Consider the following 19,661-nt stretch of genomic DNA (forward strand, 5'->3'; position numbering starts at 1 on the left):
ACTCTTCAATAATAAAATGGTTCCGTTTACTACAGTTAAACCACACAATATGTCAAAGGTCCTTTTATAATACTGAAGTGTGCCATTGTAGTGGTAGAGAGTTATAATGAAATGTCCCGAAAGCTTTTTACTCCTCTATTACACAACTTTGTCTTATTTAGTAAGAGATTAACATACATTCATCCTACAGCTTGAAACTAGCCTGCAGTGTATCGAAAAAAACGTTTGTTTTTTGCTTTTGATTTAAATTTGATTGTTTTTTGAAATACGGGAACTGAATTCCTTGAAACTGGTTCAGTTTTTAAAAAGAGCTCCTTCTTTTCAGAAAACGAGGAAAACAATCACTTCTTTACCTGCTTCTCCACGCTGCCAAGAAGAACCTTTTTCTGACACGCTGGTGCATAAACCTAACAGTTAGAAGGTTTTGACGTGAACGTCTAATGGGCTTTTCATTTATCTAATCCTCCAATACATTGGAAGTCCTCAGCTGAAACATGGAAAACAAAACCCCTTTAAACCCAGGTCAGTTTTGATACTACAGCCATGTTGGATTTACCTTTGTGGGTGTTACTGAGAAACCCAGCCGATTTCAAGCAGTCCTGCTCAGTGTTGCCAAGCGGCAGGCCGAGTGACAGCAGGAGCAGCTTTGTGATTTACACAAAAGTGGGCCAGAGGAAGAAACTCTGCCCTGGCACAGAGGCTTTCAGTGGACTGCTCTCTGACCCTCACAACCCCTGAAGGAAGCAACACTATTTAGCTTTCATTATCAACAGGATAAATGTCAAATTAAAGATGAGAGATATTCCCCCATGACCAAAAGCATAATGCAGGATGCTGAAAAGGTCAGCAGAAGTCCAGCACTAAATAATCCAAAAACTATATATAAATAGATGTACTGAAAGAGTTGATTACAAGCCATTCTCCTCTCATAAACAGACATATCATTTATGAATAACACTGGAAAGAAATACAGCCCATTATTTTGTTTTGTTGGCACAAGTGACATTTATGTATGGCTCACAGATGGCATTCAGGCCCCCAGACTTTTTGTTTTAAAGAGACACTAGGAATGCAGTTTCCGGTTACTGAAGTAGCTACTGTCAAGTTAGACACAGTTGAGCAGCCAGTTCACCGAAATCAGGTCCTGGCTACTACACCACTTTTGTATTTGGAAAATCATTTCAGAAGAACACAGTATTTTCTGTAACATTTCTCTTATCAAGACGGAATAAAAGCAGCTCGCAAACACTGTTCAACTCAGAAACTCCAACACAAAACAAAGATTCTCATCATCTCTAATACCTGTAAGAAATGAAATCAGAAATTATGTTATGGCTTTCTCTTTCAGAAAGACACAGCGACAGACAGACAGAATGCAAATCCTGATGCAACAGTATTCAGTCTGAGCCTGATCTTGAATACACTCCATTTAAAACACGTAAAGCTCTAGGCAGCTAAAAAACATGATTTGAATGAAATATTCTTAAGACCTTTGGATTCAGAAAATGTTTAGAAATACAAAAATATCTAATGGGTAAGAAAACAATAATAACAATCCTTCAAAAGCCAGCCCTGGCTTGATAATGTGGATACCTTTTGTATTTTAGCATCAAACCCCCTTTGTCTCAGAGCCCAAGAACCCCTGATGCCCTGAACTCCCTTTACAAATCAGATCCTTTAATTAATACTGGCTTAGGCCCGATTGCTCCTGGCGCTCCAGGGTGTTTCCTGAGACCAGCCGAGAGTGGGTAACGACAGTGGGACAAAGTGCAGCGACTAAATCCGCCCACCTGGCAGGAGAAAATGACAGAAGGTTTTGCAAGGACAATAATTACAGGCAAAACCTTCTTCAGGTTAAGAAATCAGTTGTGTAATTAAGCCTTGGTCTCCCCATATTGATGTGAAAGTTAACCACAAGGCCTTAATGAGATCTACTAATCTACTGTACATAAAACACCTTTTTATTTGTGGCCTCCAAATTTACCCCTTACATTTACTTTACAGTTTTATTTAAAGCTGCCATCGAAATAAAGAAGTAAGAAATATTTCAGTACAGTACCAAATACATATCTCAAACTGCAGGACCGTCTAGATCCAGAGAGAGTAGGACTGTAGAGAAATGTACATATCTCAACTTCTTGAACTATATAGAACCATGTACAAAACACAAACTGTAGGACTATATAGAAAATGTACATACTTCTATCTTAAATGATAGGACTGTATAGAATCATCCATATATCTCAACCTGTAGGACTGCATATTACCATGTACATCTAAGGCTTTATAGAACCATGTACAAAACACAAACTGTAGGACTATATAGAAAATGTACATACTTCTATCTTAAATGATAGGACTGTATAGAATAATCTATATATCTCAACCTGTAGGACTGCATATAACCATGTACATCTAAGGCTTTATAGAACCATATGCTTAGCTTACACTTTAAGAATGCCATCAGTGTTTCATTATATAGTATGGCAAATCTGTTTACTTCAGCAATCACATAGAAATATTTATCCCTGATGGAAAACTAAGGAAATTTAAGTACTCATGTTGACCAATGGTTTTACAGTTGGAGGATTAAGTCACACTACTGACATACTGACATGACAATTCTCTTGAATGTACTACAGTATATAGCATTAGACATGCCTTTGAAACCTCAATTTTTAAAATGGCTATGAAAGGTCATTATTGTTCTGAGATTTTCATTGTGTCATAAATTTCCTCTACACAAAAAAAAAATGTATTATGATATCATGTTCACAGAACCGCTGTTAGGCGCTCGGTATACAAAGTAATTACTTCAATGTGAACTAAATTCACAATGTGTTCCAGAAATGGCTATGGATTAAGTAACATATATCATCATAACAGGGGTTTAACTTAGAGCTTTTAAAACATCACTTGTTTTCATAGCAGTCAGGGCATGATTTAAAAAAGTGTTTTATAAAGACACTAATATGTTTTGCTGACAAAGTACCTGGATAAAATACTGGCTGTATTAATATGTTCAGAAATCCATTACAGTCCCTAGCAAAGATTTTCTTACAGCCAAATTAAGCAATTTTAACAAGCATAAAACAATTTCATATAAGAAAAATCACCGTATACTATGTGCCTCTGTAAGTGCAAGATTGACAAAGTAGACATGTTTACCTTACGTTTTATTGATCAAATTAAATTCAGAAAAGAAAATCTAACATGCAGGCTTAAGACAAACAGAACAAATACCTAAACTGAAAATGGGATAAACAGACATTTCTTTCCTTGCCTCTGGCTAATGAATTTACTAATATGACAGTCAGATACAAGTCTTCACAGCACCTTATAAATATGACATTAAAAACGCTTGCTTGCTTCTGAGAGGGTTTGGGAAAGACGAACAAGGGATTATGCGTGTGCTGATGAGAAAGGGAAGGAACCCTCAAACCAGAATATTCTAGAAAAGGTCCTTCTCTTCTGAAGCCACACCAATAAATTAATTCAAATAATAACATGTGATCCAGACCAATCCAATCCACCTTGACAGCAACAACATCTTCCCGCATTGTAGAGCCTCATGGTGTGGAAATCAAAAGGTGTCCTGTTATAGCATTAGGGGCAGGACTGCATGAGATCTGGGCCTTTTAAGTCTGCTTTTTTTTTTTTCAAACAAAAATGACTTTCACTGATATTCAGAACTTTCCCCAAGGCTGAAGATACAAAGACAGAGAAAGCTAATGAAGCAATCCTAAAGAAGTAGAAAAAGGGCAAAGCAGAGGCACTGGCAGAGTAGGAAGTTGGCTAATGCAGGACTGCCAGGCATGACCAGGAGATCTGACTAACCAGTGCGGGAAAGAGGAAAATACTGCACCCAGGAGAGCTGTCACAGAGCTGCTAGATGGCAGGCTACAGTCTCCCCTCCCCTCCAGTCAGGAAAGGCAAAGGGGGACCCTCCTGTAGGGTATGAAGGGCAGGAAGGAAGAAAGAAGCAGAAAACTCAGGCCTAGACTGGAGACTTGGGCGGCTTTTGATGTAAGAGGGACGTCAAACTGTCACTGTCGGAGACCCACAGGATCAACAACAACACTTCACAAGTCACCAGTGCTGCCCTTAACTGCTGTTACATCATACATTTAGCTTTCTGCTTTTCAGGACTGTTTGGCCAACACCTCCCCCCCCCGACAACACGGAAAACAGAGCCCGCCAAAGAGACAGCCCAAATAATAACACAACTGATCTGTCATCGTTCCAAAGCTTTTAGCGCATTAATTCAAACAAATGAGCAAGGAAAAGGCCAAGACCTGTCCCGCCTTTGGATAATGGAAAACTTTCTCATGAGCTGTGGCCGGTGTTCATTCTTTCATCTGCATAGAACATTTTAGTGGACAGGAAGGCTTCTAATGGAACTGAGAACAGCAACACCGAGCTATGAGGAACAGGTCTTCATGTCAACATTGCTGTCCCAAGGACCAGCTTCATCGTTCCACTTCTTACCTGCAGGCAGCAACTTTACCTGTTACTGTATATGAAGATGTATTTGTTAAGCTGTACTGCAATTATACACAGGCTTTATACTAAGAATCGTAAGCTTTAAATGAGCATAATGGAAAAATGAGTTATCAAAATATTTATACTCAACTCTTAGCTTTGTTTTTAGAATCTAATTCCACAGAGATACAATATAACTTGTTTCTTTGTTTTTACAGATGGCATACATTTTTTCACAAGCTGTAAAACTTTTTTTTTTACATTAGACTAGAAAAGCAAGTTCAGTATTCTTGACAGTTCCTGTTTGCCAGCACTGAGGGCATTTACTTTTTTGTTGAAAGTCTTTTCAGTTAGTCACTCCTACAGAAGACGTAAGTCCAACATGGTAATGATTCAATTTCTGCCATGACACGCTACTGAATGAATCTCTTGCCCAGGTGCACAATGAGGACTAAATTGACAACAAATAATCCTATTTGTTTCATTATCCAAGTTATATTTTCAGGGGGACTTATTTGAATGGATATCATCCATACTGTATATCTTCTTGTCACAATGTGGTAAAAGTCTGTATAAGGAAATATTAAACAAACCAGGAAACATTATTCGTAACGGCCTTTTAAAACCTTAGGGAAGGTAGGTAAGCACGGAACTATCATGTGTCCAGAAAAACATTTTTTGTAATGGGAAAATCACTTTAGCCAAGTCTAGTCATAGCCCAAGATGAACGCTCACTGTAAGCAGGTGGTATACAGTGGAAGTTGAGTTCCATACAGAGAAACTGTGAGAAACTCGGTGATACAGAGTATAAAACACCTTTAATAAAGAGTTCCCTCAACACCACCACATTTTGCTTAAAATATAAACTTTTCATTTGTTGGTGAGAAACACTTCAATTATGATGCAATTCAATCCCAAAGCCATTTCTTACTGTAATGTTTGTCATGCTTTGGTAAGATAAAAATGAGTGTATGTTTTGGTTAGCTATTTACTTAAATTAATTACTGAATAATGAAGAGGTATTTGATCTGCCTGTGAGGGAAATTATATAACTGACAGTTTTAATGATTACTTCAGATATTTTTCCAAAGGCAACAGCTTACTCTGGTAGAGCTTAGTAATTAAAAGGGAGGAGTACAACACAGAAACCCCATTGTTGTTTTTAACAGTCAGTGAAAAAATAAAAATGATACTTCTTGATCAAGTAAAATACAAACATGGACAAGAAGTCCAAGTGTGAGTCTCTACCTTTTGGCATTTAACCAACTAAAGCAACAGCATTTAATCTGTAAACAAGTGAAGAACAGAAATTCAGAAAAAAATCCTAAATGTTTTTTTTAATATACCCAAAGCTGAGACTCAAAATATGGTCTTTCTGTAATAACTCTTAGTATCTGATATTAAATATGCAGCAGTTAACTAAATGTAACAAGAAGTCCCCATTCTGCCTATTGCCATATCCTGTATTTTCCAATTATCGCCTTTTAAAGGCCAGCTGGGTGCATTCCAAACCTTCAGGGGGCAATTCCATTTGCATTGCTCTGAGACTAAGTCATGCTCAAGTACTTTAATGGTAAAGTTCATTTCAAGGAAGGGGGGGGGTATTTCTTTTGGTAACACATCGTCGTATCACTAATTCCACAGTCAGGTTATTGATCCAATCACCCCCTTAAACTACTTCCTCATCAGGAAAACACAAAGACCACAACTAGCTGCTGGTGTCGCTCAGCAACATTACAATGTCCTGTTTTAGCTGCATTTGCATTTAGTCACATTACACCTTTGTCCCCATGTAAGCTAACATATTTTTATAGACTGTATTGTTGGCATTTCACACTAATAGTGAATGCTCCCCTTTTCGGAATAATGTCTCTTTTTCACTGGCACTACACACCATTTTCAAACTGCTTTTTTATTTGAGACAGTATATGCGTGAGTGCGTATGTTTCTGTTATTTTTGCTGACCATTTTGAGCACTTAATTTGGAAGGTACGCAATATTGTATTTGCGGAATTCGATACCATGGATCATACTTGCTAAGCTCTAGTTCCTTATTCATTTTCAATGGGGTGAAAACCAGCATTTGATTTTTTTTTTCATTCTTCTTCTGTACTCAAAATAGCAGCATTTAGCTATGAATTAATTTTCATGTTTAGATGTATCCCGCTGTGGTGTGGCTTTACTGGTGCATAATAAAATTCTGCAACACTGTACATATGGTCTTATTGGCCTTTTGGGTATTTTCCTTGAGTTGCACTGTATCTGCAACAAAGGCAAAAGACTAGCAAAAAAAAAGGAAATACAGTACAGTTACACAGTGAACGAAACATTAAAACTCTGGGGCAACATAATAGCACATGAAACAGAAAACCACAAGCAAACAGTCAAGTCAAATACTGGGACACCACCCCCCACCCATTCAAAACATACAAGAAGAATAACTAATTCAGCTACCCAGAGAGAGGTTTATAGCACTGGAGACCCCATTTGAATCCAAATAAAATATTTTACATTAAATTATTTATTTTTTGCTGCAGCACACTGGAGCTCCCTTCAGTCAGGGTAGAGGGCTTAAGGTGTGAGTAGCCCCCAGACTGATGAGGATCAAGGAGCTAACACCTAGGACACTGCCAGCATTTAATGCACTTTGTTTAATGTGGCTGTTTAATGTTTCAAGAGCAACAATGCATGCAGTCGGGTCTCGCAAACTACAGCTATCACCTATCTTAACAGCTGTGTCCCAGAAGGGTAAATAAAAGGCTTTGAGGATGTAGCGCATCACTGCAGACAAACCTAAAAGGCAGACCGGCCTGACCCTGCTTACTGTACTGCAGCCTGATTTACGACATGCCTCTCTGCTTTATTCTGCTTCATAAAACCACATGTTAGAAGAGCTTCAAGTCTGTGAGTGAGCAACTATACTTTATCTTTCTTGAAGGTGGGAATGATTAAGCAGCAAGGAAAACAGTTGAACGAGGAAAATAATAATCCCAGCTGGAGTCAGACAATAATGCTAAACCCCACGGTCAGGCGATTGAACTAAAAACAAACTTAACGAAAAACAAAGGGAAGACCGATAGGACACGCACAAGTAAGAGAGGAAAATCAAAAAAGGAATAACATTTCTTTAAATGTTGCTCTACTGATTCCTCAAGAAAGCAAAAGTCAGTGCCAGCTGGATAGCCTATATCATGTGTGGATACACCCTAAGGTATTTTATACCAGGCCTGTACATTGGATGTAAAATCAGGTCTTGACTCCAAAGCTTTTAGTACCTTTCCTAGATCTTCGCACTCAAATAACTGGGTTGCTCTGAGATCTCACAACAATCACACTCATTTACACCAACTGCAAATTGCAAATAATGGAAGTGCATTCAAAACAAAAAACAGGAGGACATTCTTTACATCAAGGGTTGTGGGAGTATGGAACACGCTGTCATGTTGCAGAAGCCAACATCCTGATTTCTTCCAAAAAACAGCTGGATGAGATCCTGGGGTCAATTAACTACTAATTAACAAATATGTTAGATGGACTGAATGGCCTCTACTTGTCGGCGACTGTTCTTATGTCGCAAAAATGAATCTACTTGGATGAGCCACCTTGCAAAACAGGAAAAGGTTTAAAAGGCAAGAGGAGCTATGTGATGTTTCAGTCTCATCATGTTAAATCAGTCAATTGCATGATTACAATTAATTCAAAGCAATAAATATCTTACAAAGATTTCCCACAGCCCTTCCAGGAAATCTCTTCTCGGAAACAAAGCCAACATAACAATAATTTAAAAACATGCCTAAGCACAAACAGAAAAAGAAGGATAAAATGGAGCTCATATCCTGACAGCTTTAAAAAGTGACCTAATGAAAAAACAGATGCAAATAAGTATGCACAACATTAATTTATAATTATACCTAGCAGCTGGGACTGATTTTGCTAAACGTAGCTCTATTAAGGACACTTAGAAAAGTGTTAAAATAATTTGCTTTGTGGTCTTGGGAAAGCTAAATCAGAGCATAATGAGTTGTTTGCTGGTGCATAATTCGTCTACAACAGCTAATAGGTGTTAATTAGATTAGAAGTAAATTCTTTTATACAGCCTGTTTGATCTAAACCTAATTTTCCCAGATGGGTGTCTGTGCTTCCCGTATTAATTAAAACTTCCAATTTAGAGGTCCATTAGGGTTCACAAAACAAGACATAATATTTATCATGCTGGTATCTCGAATAACTTGTGAAGAACAAACTTCAGACTGACAAACATTTGTGCTTTCTTCTGGAAACAAGAAACCGAACGTCCATGAGCACTAGGTTGGAACACTGCTGTCATAAAATGCTCAATTCCTCTTCAGTCCTTACCTAGCCTTTTTATTTTTTACCACACTACAGCACTTCCTTTCCATGAAATGTGCATATTAAAAATTGATCATTGAAACATTTTCTGACATTTTTATTTAATAATTTCTGCAGCAGAAAATAGTCACTGAAACTTATTTTATAAGGCAATGTAATATACTGAAAACATGACCATCCACCCATATTTGTCCAATTCAGAGTTGTGGGGGAGCCGAAGGCAAGGCAGGGTACACCATGGACAGGATGCCAGTCCATCGCAGGGCAGACCGACACACACACACACACCAGGGCCAGTTTTCCCTGGAGTCAGTTAACCTACCGGTATGTTTTTGGACTGTGGGAGGGAAGTAGAGCAATCAGAGGAAACCCACACAAACACGGTGAGAACATACAAACTTCACAAAGACAGCACCCCAGATGCAGAATTAAACCCAGAGGCTCAGCGCTATAAGACAGAAATGCTAACCACCTCATCACCACGCTGCCTTCAAATATGACCAAAATGCTTAATAGCTGGGTCCCCCAAAAGGATGTCTAACACAACAATGACAAGCTTATTCAAACTAAGGCTGTCTTCTTCCTGTGATAGGAATCCTATGTCTTTTTTTGTTCCTCCTAAGGTGCATGGTAAAATAGTGCATCACCTCATTTAAATCAACCTGGAAATCTCTCCTCTTAAAGCAAGGCAGCAGAGTGGTCACAGCAAAAGCAAAAAAATATATATCCACGAGGAGTAAGTAGCACAAGGATCTCAGCTTCATGTGACAGAAACATGCAAGTAAAGTGGCACACATTTCTCAAAATGGCTCACCCTTTCACTTCACTCATTTCATATTAAAAGCTAAATAACCATCACCTATATATGACCACATAAACGTTGCATGATCCTATTGTTTTAGAAATTAAACCATAACTACAGTTTATCCTATGTCACTGAAAACATGATTCAGCTCGAATTAAAACTGAAATGGATCTGCTTCTTAAAATGCTAATTCATGAAAAGAATCACATGAATTCAATCATCATTAAAACTTGCTATGTGTTGCTCTTGTTTTCCAATGGCTATAACAGTAACTGTGTGGCAGGAGGGTGAAGAAAGTATTTTTGGATCTCTGTCTGTAACACAATAGGAAAACTATTCACACATCATGAAGCGGAACTTCCTCTATTACACCCTTAAGTCTAATAGAAAATGTCAATAGGTTTTCTGACATTCAAAATTTACACAGTTTCACTTATGTCATCAGAAAACACTTTATGTTTTGGTTTCAAAGGGTTTTACTATCCCAAATAGTTTTATACCTGCTTTGGAATTGTGGGAGAAAACCCACAAGCTCTTTTTTTTTGCAGGAGTATTAACACTCCGATGTACAACATAAGGTTATGTAACAGCACTTCCATCCCATTATACAAACATCAACCTTCTGCATGAAGATCTGTGCGTCAGGTTCTGCTCGAGTCACTGCGCTTGAGGTTTGTGCTTTGTGTTTTGTCTCAGATGTACAACCACGTCAGCAAGCTCTAGCATCTTAAAAGGCTCTGTACATGTGTGCAAATCTTATTGATTGCTTGCTTTCTTGAACATTACAAAACAAGCAGTTTACTGGGCAAAACTAGAGATCACATCAGAATGCTTTATATGAACTTGTATTTTTAAGCCATGACATTGCAAGCAGCAAACATCAGCGAGAGAAAAACATTTTCTGTCTTATTTGAGTTGTTATAAGTAAGAAAGAGTTAAACCCCAGTCGCAGATGCTAATCATTATCACCCAGCCTGTGGATGGTGATCTGTTTTAAGTAGTCCAGGCAAACATTTGCTCAGAGCCCCAATTCTGAAAGTGTGGGAAGGCATTTCCACACAAATGGCTCACATCATGTGTCAGGTATTTTGTTTAGACAGCTCTGGTCCCTGTTTATGGGGACCTGTATCTTCTTAATGACAATGAGAAAACAAACTCAAAGACTACAAGAATCTTTTAAGACAAGCACTTGGACAAAAGCCCCAGGTCTTTTACTGCTTATACTCCATGATACACACTAGACTCTATTTGAAATGCTGGGATTAAATATCTGATGGCTACACCAGGAAAACTTCAACAAGAATATTGAGTCATTTAAAAAAAAATATTGCAACCTTAAAATAAATCTTTTAAGAAATGATATTATGGTCAGGCTAAATGCACTATCAATAGATACCAAATCCTACATAAATTAAGGATATGATAAGTGTGCGTGTTTGTGTTTCAATTTGAACTGCTCCCTATTTAAATTCCTTATTAAATTACATATTTTCACTGTGTACACAAAATATTTTCCCCTCATCTGAAAACACAACTGTGATGGACTGGCATCCAGTCCAGGGAGTTACACTGTCTTGCGCCCGCTGCTTGGATAAACTGGTTAGAAAATGGGCGGATGGACCAAAAACATAAACTTATCTTAAACTTAACTTATCTAACTTATCTAAGCTCTTCTTGGCAGCTCTCTAAGAAGAAATATAACCACATGTTCTTGGTCCACAGTGAAAAACACACAAGATACAGCAACAGTAAAAAAAACCTGTAGAAGGAACAACTGGAAACAAATACACAAGACCTAGCGCATCTGTTGAAATTTGCTCTTTACAAATTTCTCCATCACACTTATGTTCCCAAAGCCAAACAAACACCTCGTCCTCAAAGAGCTTCACCGGGGTGTCAGCCCAAGGCGCACCCTCCTTGCAGAATTATACAGGTTCGCAACAAGGCCATGATTCAGGGCAATTTCATCCAGCTCAGCCTTTTACTACCCTACGACCCCATTTGCAAATGTTCTCAGCTCCTTAACAATGCGCTAATAAAGCTATGATTAAACCTGACGTCACCTAAGATGTCTCCACTAATAGATTCAATGTGACTTGTTTTGCGCCGGATTTTGTTAACAGTGGAGACAGTTCCTATTAACGTTTTCTTTTTATTGACTGCCCTCAGTTAAACCAGCTGTCTTTACAAACCTGCACACAGGCAAAGAAAATGTTGACATTCAAGGAAAAGAATCAACAGGCTTCTTTGGTCCAAGTTAAAACTTCACATACCCCCACGAGATGAGGTGATGATTCACTCATTATGGCCCCAGGTTAAGCCACTATGAGAAAGAAGAAGGAGCAACATGGAATGCCCAAGTGATCACTCAACTCAGAGGCACAAAAGAGAGGATATTTTAAGAATGGGAAGGATTGATACAATGGAGAGCTTTGATTAGGGTCTTGTTTTGACCACATCCGATGACTAAAGACCTCGGTGCCTAGGTCTTATTAACAAGTCCTGCCTTCCCCAATTCCTGTAAATAAGTCTTGCTGTTTCTAAGGATACAGAATCAGGAGGAGGGTGAGTCCCTCCCCCCAGATAACTAGAATATTTTGTCATAAAAGCATATGTGGTCGAAAATGACGTGCTACTCTTATCATTTAAAAGCCATGAACATTAGTTTAAAAAATGAAGACGGCTTCACGTGCTCTGTATAAGCAAAACACTCTCTCACTCCCAGAAAAAAAGTGACCATCACACTTCATGATCAATTCATATAGGGTACAAGTCCATTCACCCACTGACACTGAGAAAAAAAAACTTATATAAAAACTGCAACATTGTTTAAAACAACCACCACGCTGTTCTGTTTGAAGAACCCAAAGGTGTTTTTAATTTTCGACTGAATTTTCTTATCATAAAATGTGCATAGGAAACAGGATAACCGCTCCAGCAAAGGTTGTAAAACCTGCCTGGAAACTTAAAAGTTGTACAATAAGGGTCTGCTGCCGCCATCTGGAAACAATAAGCAAACCAAACAAACAAGTAAACAAGCAATAGCCATAACAGTAAATTTAAACTGAGATACAAAACAGATATTGAACTCTATGTAGAATTAGGTTTAATAATTCTTTATTGGCAGTTATTGCCTCTCGATCTCATTTCTATAATATATCCAGTTAGTATAGTAGGTAGGCCTGGTATTAATGAACAGCAGCAGCAGCAGTAGCAGACACACTGTGGAGAGAGGAAAGCTCTCCGAGCTGCTGCAGCTACTGGGAATGTTAAAGAGGGTCCCATCAAACAGTTAATTAAAGGCACAAGGTAAACAGCTCAATGAGTAAGTCATGACACTAGAGCAAATCAGAGGACAACCACGCCAATCACTGCTGTTGTTCTTAGCCATGTATGTGACAGCTGAAGTGAGGTGCTGACATAATAAACATCACGACTGAGAAAGACAGTGCTTCTTCTTGCCTCTTTTCAGTGGTGACGGTGATGGAGAGTCTGTGGTGTGGGGGGGCTGTTCTCCGACAGGTTTTTTTGTTATGTGGATTTAATAATCCATACCATTCAATAATCCATATCTATATAGTTATGTACTGTTGGGTTTTCTTTTCAGAATTTAAGAGTCTGTGCGACACAACAGACAGAAAAGAAAAGGAGTGGAAAAAGTAACAAATTACCATTATTTGATTTTTTTTAAGAAGCATCCCATTTGGAATGGAATTCTGTTTCCTGAATATTAATGTTGTAACAGTTTTGTTTTTTGTTGCAAGATCCTTTTCAAGGATGATATAAAGCTGTGGTTCCAAAATCTATTTAAAATATGAAAACAAATGTCAAATTATCCATTAAATAAGATAACACACATTTATACATATAATGTTTCACTAATAAAGATATTGAGTTCAAGAAATCTTTCTTAGGCACTAACACAGTAAAATACTTCCTTAAAAGTCTGCTGTCATCTCTAAATCAATATACAGTATTTCTCCTGTCCAAAACGACTGGAACCTGTATTATTTTTTGGTCGGTTAATGTGACCTTAAAAATGTCCATGTTTCATCTTCCCATTTAAAACTGAATAAAGTAATACAGAATACAGTAAGACACTAATAAAGAGTATGTTATAATTTATTCAAGGAAGGGCAAAAAACTATTCAAGTGTTTAAATACAAAAATATCCAGAAAAATCTAAAAAATACAGTACACCTTCATCAGATTATTATGAAAACCCTCATGAAAAACCCAAGTGCGACTGACAGCACATTTAAATATAACATCTAGATATTGATAGTGCATGAGAGCTACATTTTGCTAACTACAGTAGTGGAATTAGAAAACGAATGGATCCTGACTTAACTCTAATTATTTCTATACAGTGAACTGTTTGTAAAAGAAATAGCCTTTGAACCACACCACACGACCAAAGAGGAATGCTTTTAAAACTGTAATATATAACAGAGTTGATCATTATTATTTATATATCTCATAAATGCTGTTTACTTGTGAAAACACACAATACCACTGTGATTGGGAATCATTTCAATAAATTAATAAAGTAGAAGGAGGATTGATTTTGCTTACAAACCACTGTGAATGTACTGCTAACTGAATGCTTTTCATTTGTTTAGTGTAATTACTATAGTACCATCCTGTTGTCATAGTAACACTGTAAAACTAAATTGCAATAAATTTTTTAACCCTGTTTTCTAGCTGCCTCTTTCCCTTTTGATGAATAAATTTACTCTTAATCTTCTTTTATTTTAAACAACCTCATGGTGAGCGAAAAATGCCTAAAGGCAATATGAAAATTGCATTGACATTCATAAGGACTGCATACATACCAGCTCCTTAAAGGATAAAAAAGGATAAAAAGAAAGGAAGAAAAGCCCACCATGTAACACTATAAAAATGTGTTCTGCATCCAGTTGTTAAAAATACAGTGACGGCTCAAACCTCAAGGCCTGAGATTTAGGACAGGAAACAGTCGGGTAATCGACAATAACTAGTGCCATCTACTGGTCTCTCTGTAATCAGAACCCCCCCCCCCACACACACACACTGGTGATTCTGCTGCAAGACTTGGTGTGCTCATTTCCAAACCTAATGAGAATGATGAAACATCTCTGGCCTTCGGAAAACCTTGCAAGCAGACATGAGCAGCCCCTACCCCTACGGAAGGCTGTCTTAAAACCTCAGGGGTTTCGACACAGATTTACATCTACTGCACCCAGGGAAATATGTCAGGATTATTGCAAAATTTTGTTATTGCTTATGTTCCTTTAATATTTAATTTTTCATCACCCGTTTAAGCAGTGTAAGATATTGTTTTACCAGCATACACTTCAAGAATAATATGCTTTAAAAAGTCCCACTTTTTTGTATTTTAGCACTATTTTTCTTCTCAGTTGAATGGAAAACTAATATTAATTTGATATACTTGAATTAAACAAAGAAGGAAAATGCCAGTGTTAATCTAAAGAAACTAATTTAAAGTACTCAAATTACTATATATATATTGCCCATTAATTTTATATATTTTCTACATGCACGTGCAGTAAGATTTGAGCTATATATTACTTTATATTAAGCTTGAGCATAATAACTATTAAATCAAAACTGCAGTGGAATGAGGCATTTATTCCTCAACAGACCTGTTCCATGCTCTTAAGAACAGTAGCATGTTGCAAGAAAAAGAACTACGTCAGCCAATTGCACACCTCAAATCAAAAACAATCTTACTGAATTATATTCCAAATGCTGATCATTGCCAATTAGAAGCACATAGTTACTCACTTTCAACTTCCCTAGAACTTACCACCATCTACACTAGCAAAACATGCATGCTGTCATTTGAGGTATCAACGTTGAAATTGTTATTCTACTATTTTCCTTATAGTGTCACATTAAGTTTGAGAAACTTTTATAAAAGGCAAAAATATCATAAAACAGCTTCAGACTATTTCCTTGAATTTTCAGAGTTTGTTTCTGCAGTATCAATAAGCAAGCAGAACTGCCTAAAAGCTATTAACCACGGGATACCATAAAAAAACGTTGTTAACACTGACATCCAGAGGTGGGACACGGGACAGCTACTTTTTTTTACGACTCCGTGCAATGGATCATTCAGAATCCAGAAATCTTTCTTCCAAAGCAAGGTGGAAGGAAAATCATGTGGACGTAGTCTAGAGCTCATTCACAACTAAATTAAAAACTTCAATGATCTGTACTGTAGGTTTGATAAATGAAAGCCACTGCTCGCTGTTTCATTTCAGAATGAAGTGTGAAACACAAACCATAAGGCAAAAGTGGCAACTATGCATTAAAATACTGAGAAGTGTAGGCACTTCTTTATTAATCTTTAAGGGTTTTGGGAGTCTGGAAAAAGCTATTTAGCCATGTTGTTCAAGTCAACTCTCTGGCTTCTTTTAAGAGACATTGGGATTAGAACCAAGGATCTATTAACTACTAAGTACCAAATGGGCTAGATGGAAAGAAAGTCATCCTCTCATTGGTAACCCTTCCTATGTTCTTAAGGTCACTCAAAGCAAAATACAAACAGTTTTGTACAATGAACTCTGCAATATAAGGCAGGGTTTAAACTAATAGTAGAATTTAACAATTGAAAACCCCGGAAAACACACTCTCAACTTAAACTCTGAAACAGGGAAAACAAAATCTGATTGATCAGGATCAGATAATATTAAAAAAAGAAGAACAGTAATACCAATGTGAGGCATCACTTGGGACAAACCTTCAGTGAAACATGACCTATTGGAGAAGGAACCAGCTGGAAAACATGAGATTACATGAATGGTCTGAGTCCTCTTCTATCACAAAAGGCACTACACTACCCTGATTTGCTTTTCTTGAGCCTTTTAAAAGTTAAGAGTTTGGGCTGCTAAATGGTAGGAAGCTTCTTTGTAAGACAGATAAGTGTGTAGAACTATACTGTACCAATAGTCATGACTGCTATTGAAGCCAACTCATGCTACAGGTGGTTGACTTTATGCACAACTTGGAGAAAAGAGGCATGGCCTGCAGGTTCTCAATAAAATTATCAATTATAATGCAATTATAAAACAAGATAAAATTGCAAGGCAAATTTGGATGAAAGACACTTAGATGACACAATGTGGAACATTTAGGACACAGCTCTTCCAACGATACTTTTATCCTAGAGTTTTGAATTATTTGTCATTGAAACACCAGCTACAATGGCCAATTTGACCTGAAAACCTAGAGGAGAAATGAAAGTGCCTCCACATTTCCTTGTCTTCTTTGATATATGATTTGATCTGGGTCAATCACTGAAGGAGTCAGGCTATTTCTGTACATGTAATGAAAGAGGGCTTCAGCAAAGAAGGTGAAAGAGATTCTAATGCATACAAAGAAAGGAGAGCAGCATTCATAGTGCTGGTCGTGTTAATAAAGTGTTTTAATGATCCAAACCCAATTAATGTAGTTTTACTATTTATGTGTTCAGGAAAAGTCTACATATTCCTGTTGGCAAATCTAAGAGCAACAAGACGATATGCTTCCACCATGTAAGATTACAAACTAAAGCAAAAACTTGAAACAATATTCACCATTGTGAGCAGAACTCTTTGAAATCCCCTACTGCATAATTTGTACAGCTTGCCTACTACATTGCAAAACAATATAGTCTAATGAGTTATCAGTGGGGAAAAAACACAGAAGTGCATAAATAATTAAAATCTTTACAAGAAATTGTAGCTCTAGTGCGCCACAGACTGAAAACACATGTAGATCCTTCGCAAGCCCCAGACATCTGTCGGCACTTTTCATCCCAATGTATTTTTCATTATTGTCTTTCATAACACTTCATATTTTATCAACTTTCATCAAAACCCTGGTGTGAATTAATCTGTTTACTCCACAAAACACATTTAGGCCAGAACATGTGTTGTAGAACAATATTCTTTCTGTTTTACTGTTCTTGCATTCCCAGAGGCCATGTTTATACAGATGCAATTTCATGTGCTATCTTTTGAAGGACCAATCTTTATCCAAGATGTTCTGCTGATCAAAGGTTTTAAAGCTAAAGCACAGGCACTTGTTTGGATCAAGGCTTTGTCTGCAGGGACTTGTAGCATGACTTTCCATCTGTTAGCCGTATGTATCTTCTTGGGGATCTCCAAGACAAGTGCAGTCTTCACTGCCACTCTGACTCTGTCGTTTACTCAGCTGGTACCCAATCCTGTGACCATATCCTTACTTTCCCACTACAACATGTGCAAGCTTAACGCCCTGTAAAATATTTCAAAGACTTCAGCTCAGGAAGGTCAAAAACAGGTAAAACCCCTCGTTACCAATTCACAATTTTTTAAAAATAAAAAAAAACATAAATGCAGCAAGTGTTTATTATTTTGGTTTATAAAGCACCATCGGTTCCTTGCCAATAACCTTTTCATGCCTAATACAAGCGGGCATGAAAGGATAAACCACTACATCACAGGCTTTAAGCTTTTATTCTGTGAGGCTTCTGAAGAAAATGGAAAAAAAATGGGTGTGTTTTAAAAATAGATCATTTGCGTTGTCCGGAGAGGTAAAGGAGGAGAAAACCGGCAACACCTGTAACTAATGAAGCCTGGTTCAGATATTGTGGCTGCTTCAAGGTTCTGACAATCTTCTGAACTTAAAAAGTAAGATTCACCCAATTGTTTTAAATGGCTTAACATTTTAACTAAAACATTAGATTTTTTTGTGTTCCCGAACTTTCCTGTCCATTTATTACGACAGTTATTTTAAATTTTAGGATAATGGCCTATAAAAAAACTACACTTTTTCACTGTGGCACTTTGGGATCTCCCACACACAGGACTGTATCCTAGGGTAAACTATCACCATTATTATTCTAAAAGTAATCAGATGAATCAGTGTCTAATTGGATTAAGACCACACACCTCTATCACAGCTAATCAAGGCAATCAGTGTGGAAAAGCAGTGTCAACAGACTGGAATGTACTTAGATTGATTTGTCTATGGAATGCAAACATTAGTTAAACACCGCTTGGGAAAAAGCCTACTGATGTTAATAAGGCAAACAGGCAAAATCACAACTAAAAGCTTAGAGGTGCTTTCTACCACTGACAGGACTAATGCTGTGCTATTTAATGAAGTAAAACAAGGTTTTCAGAAACAGTCACAAACAGTGAAACAGAGATTTTCATTCAGAAAGAGATGTTAAGCTTAAATCTACAACCCAGCCATGCTGTTGAAGCTGATATCCTGGCTTCTTTCAAGAAACAGCTGGATGAGATCCTTGGATCAATTAGCTACTAAAAACAAACATGCCAGATGGGACAAATGCAAGAAAACTCCCACTTGTTTGAAACCATTCTAAGGTTTCCAAAGGTGTTTTTTAAATATATATTAAACATATGAACAATGAGAATACTCATTTTTTTGTCTACTGATCCAGATTATATATTTGGACATAGTGGGACCCAAATACCATATAAAAAAACTGTAGAATCATCTTAAAATACTATGTGATTAAACCAAATATCATCTGCTTGTATCTTCCAAAAATAAAGATATCAAAATAACTTTCAAAAAACATCCGTAAGCCAGAAAACCACATTTCTATTATTGCTAAAAATACATCAAAATGCAGACATATTGTATCCTGACACCACAGATCTGAAGCAGATTAAATAAATGTGTGCAGAACTCCCCAGTTACCTGATACAGATATTGGAAACACAAGACAAGTACATTAATCTGGATCTGCAAATTACAGAACAGCTAAATTGAATTGAATTGAATTCTTACGTTCAAAACATTAACATTACAGATTCAATAATGTCTAAAGCTAGAATTCAAGAAGGAACCATTTTTTTCTAGCAATGTAAGCAATAACAATTTGGTCTTTGATTTATGTAAAACACTATATTGGAATGGTTAGCCTTCACTGGTAAATGTCTGCAAGAGTTTATGTGGTTGCTCTTAATTGGAAATGTTATAAGAACACATTACACTTCTGATTTTATAACCTGTGCTATAAAGC

At 37.2% G+C, this 19,661-nt stretch overlaps 1 protein-coding gene across 3 annotated transcripts in view; it reads right to left on the reverse strand.

The window, feature by feature from the left end:
• The window catches only part of clybl (citrate lyase beta like), a 73,021-nt gene that overhangs the window by 51,106 nt on the left and 2,254 nt on the right, over positions 1–19,661 (reverse strand). Inside the window, exon 1 of one of the 3 annotated variants that reach the window (XM_069178942.1) lies at positions 14,473–14,540. The exons of 1 other annotated variant lie outside the window; for it this stretch is intronic. In XM_069178942.1, coding sequence (XP_069035043.1) covers positions 14,473–14,525 — 53 coding nt within the window. In that variant the 5' untranslated portion in view covers positions 14,526–14,540. Of the gene's footprint in view, positions 1–353; positions 514–14,472; positions 14,541–19,661 lie in introns of those variants that run through there. One more of the 3 variants, XM_015363531.2, reaches the window with a different exon arrangement.

This window comes from Lepisosteus oculatus, chromosome 15, assembly GCF_040954835.1.
Source record: "Lepisosteus oculatus isolate fLepOcu1 chromosome 15, fLepOcu1.hap2, whole genome shotgun sequence".
Taxonomy (NCBI): domain Eukaryota; kingdom Metazoa; phylum Chordata; class Actinopteri; order Semionotiformes; family Lepisosteidae; genus Lepisosteus; species Lepisosteus oculatus.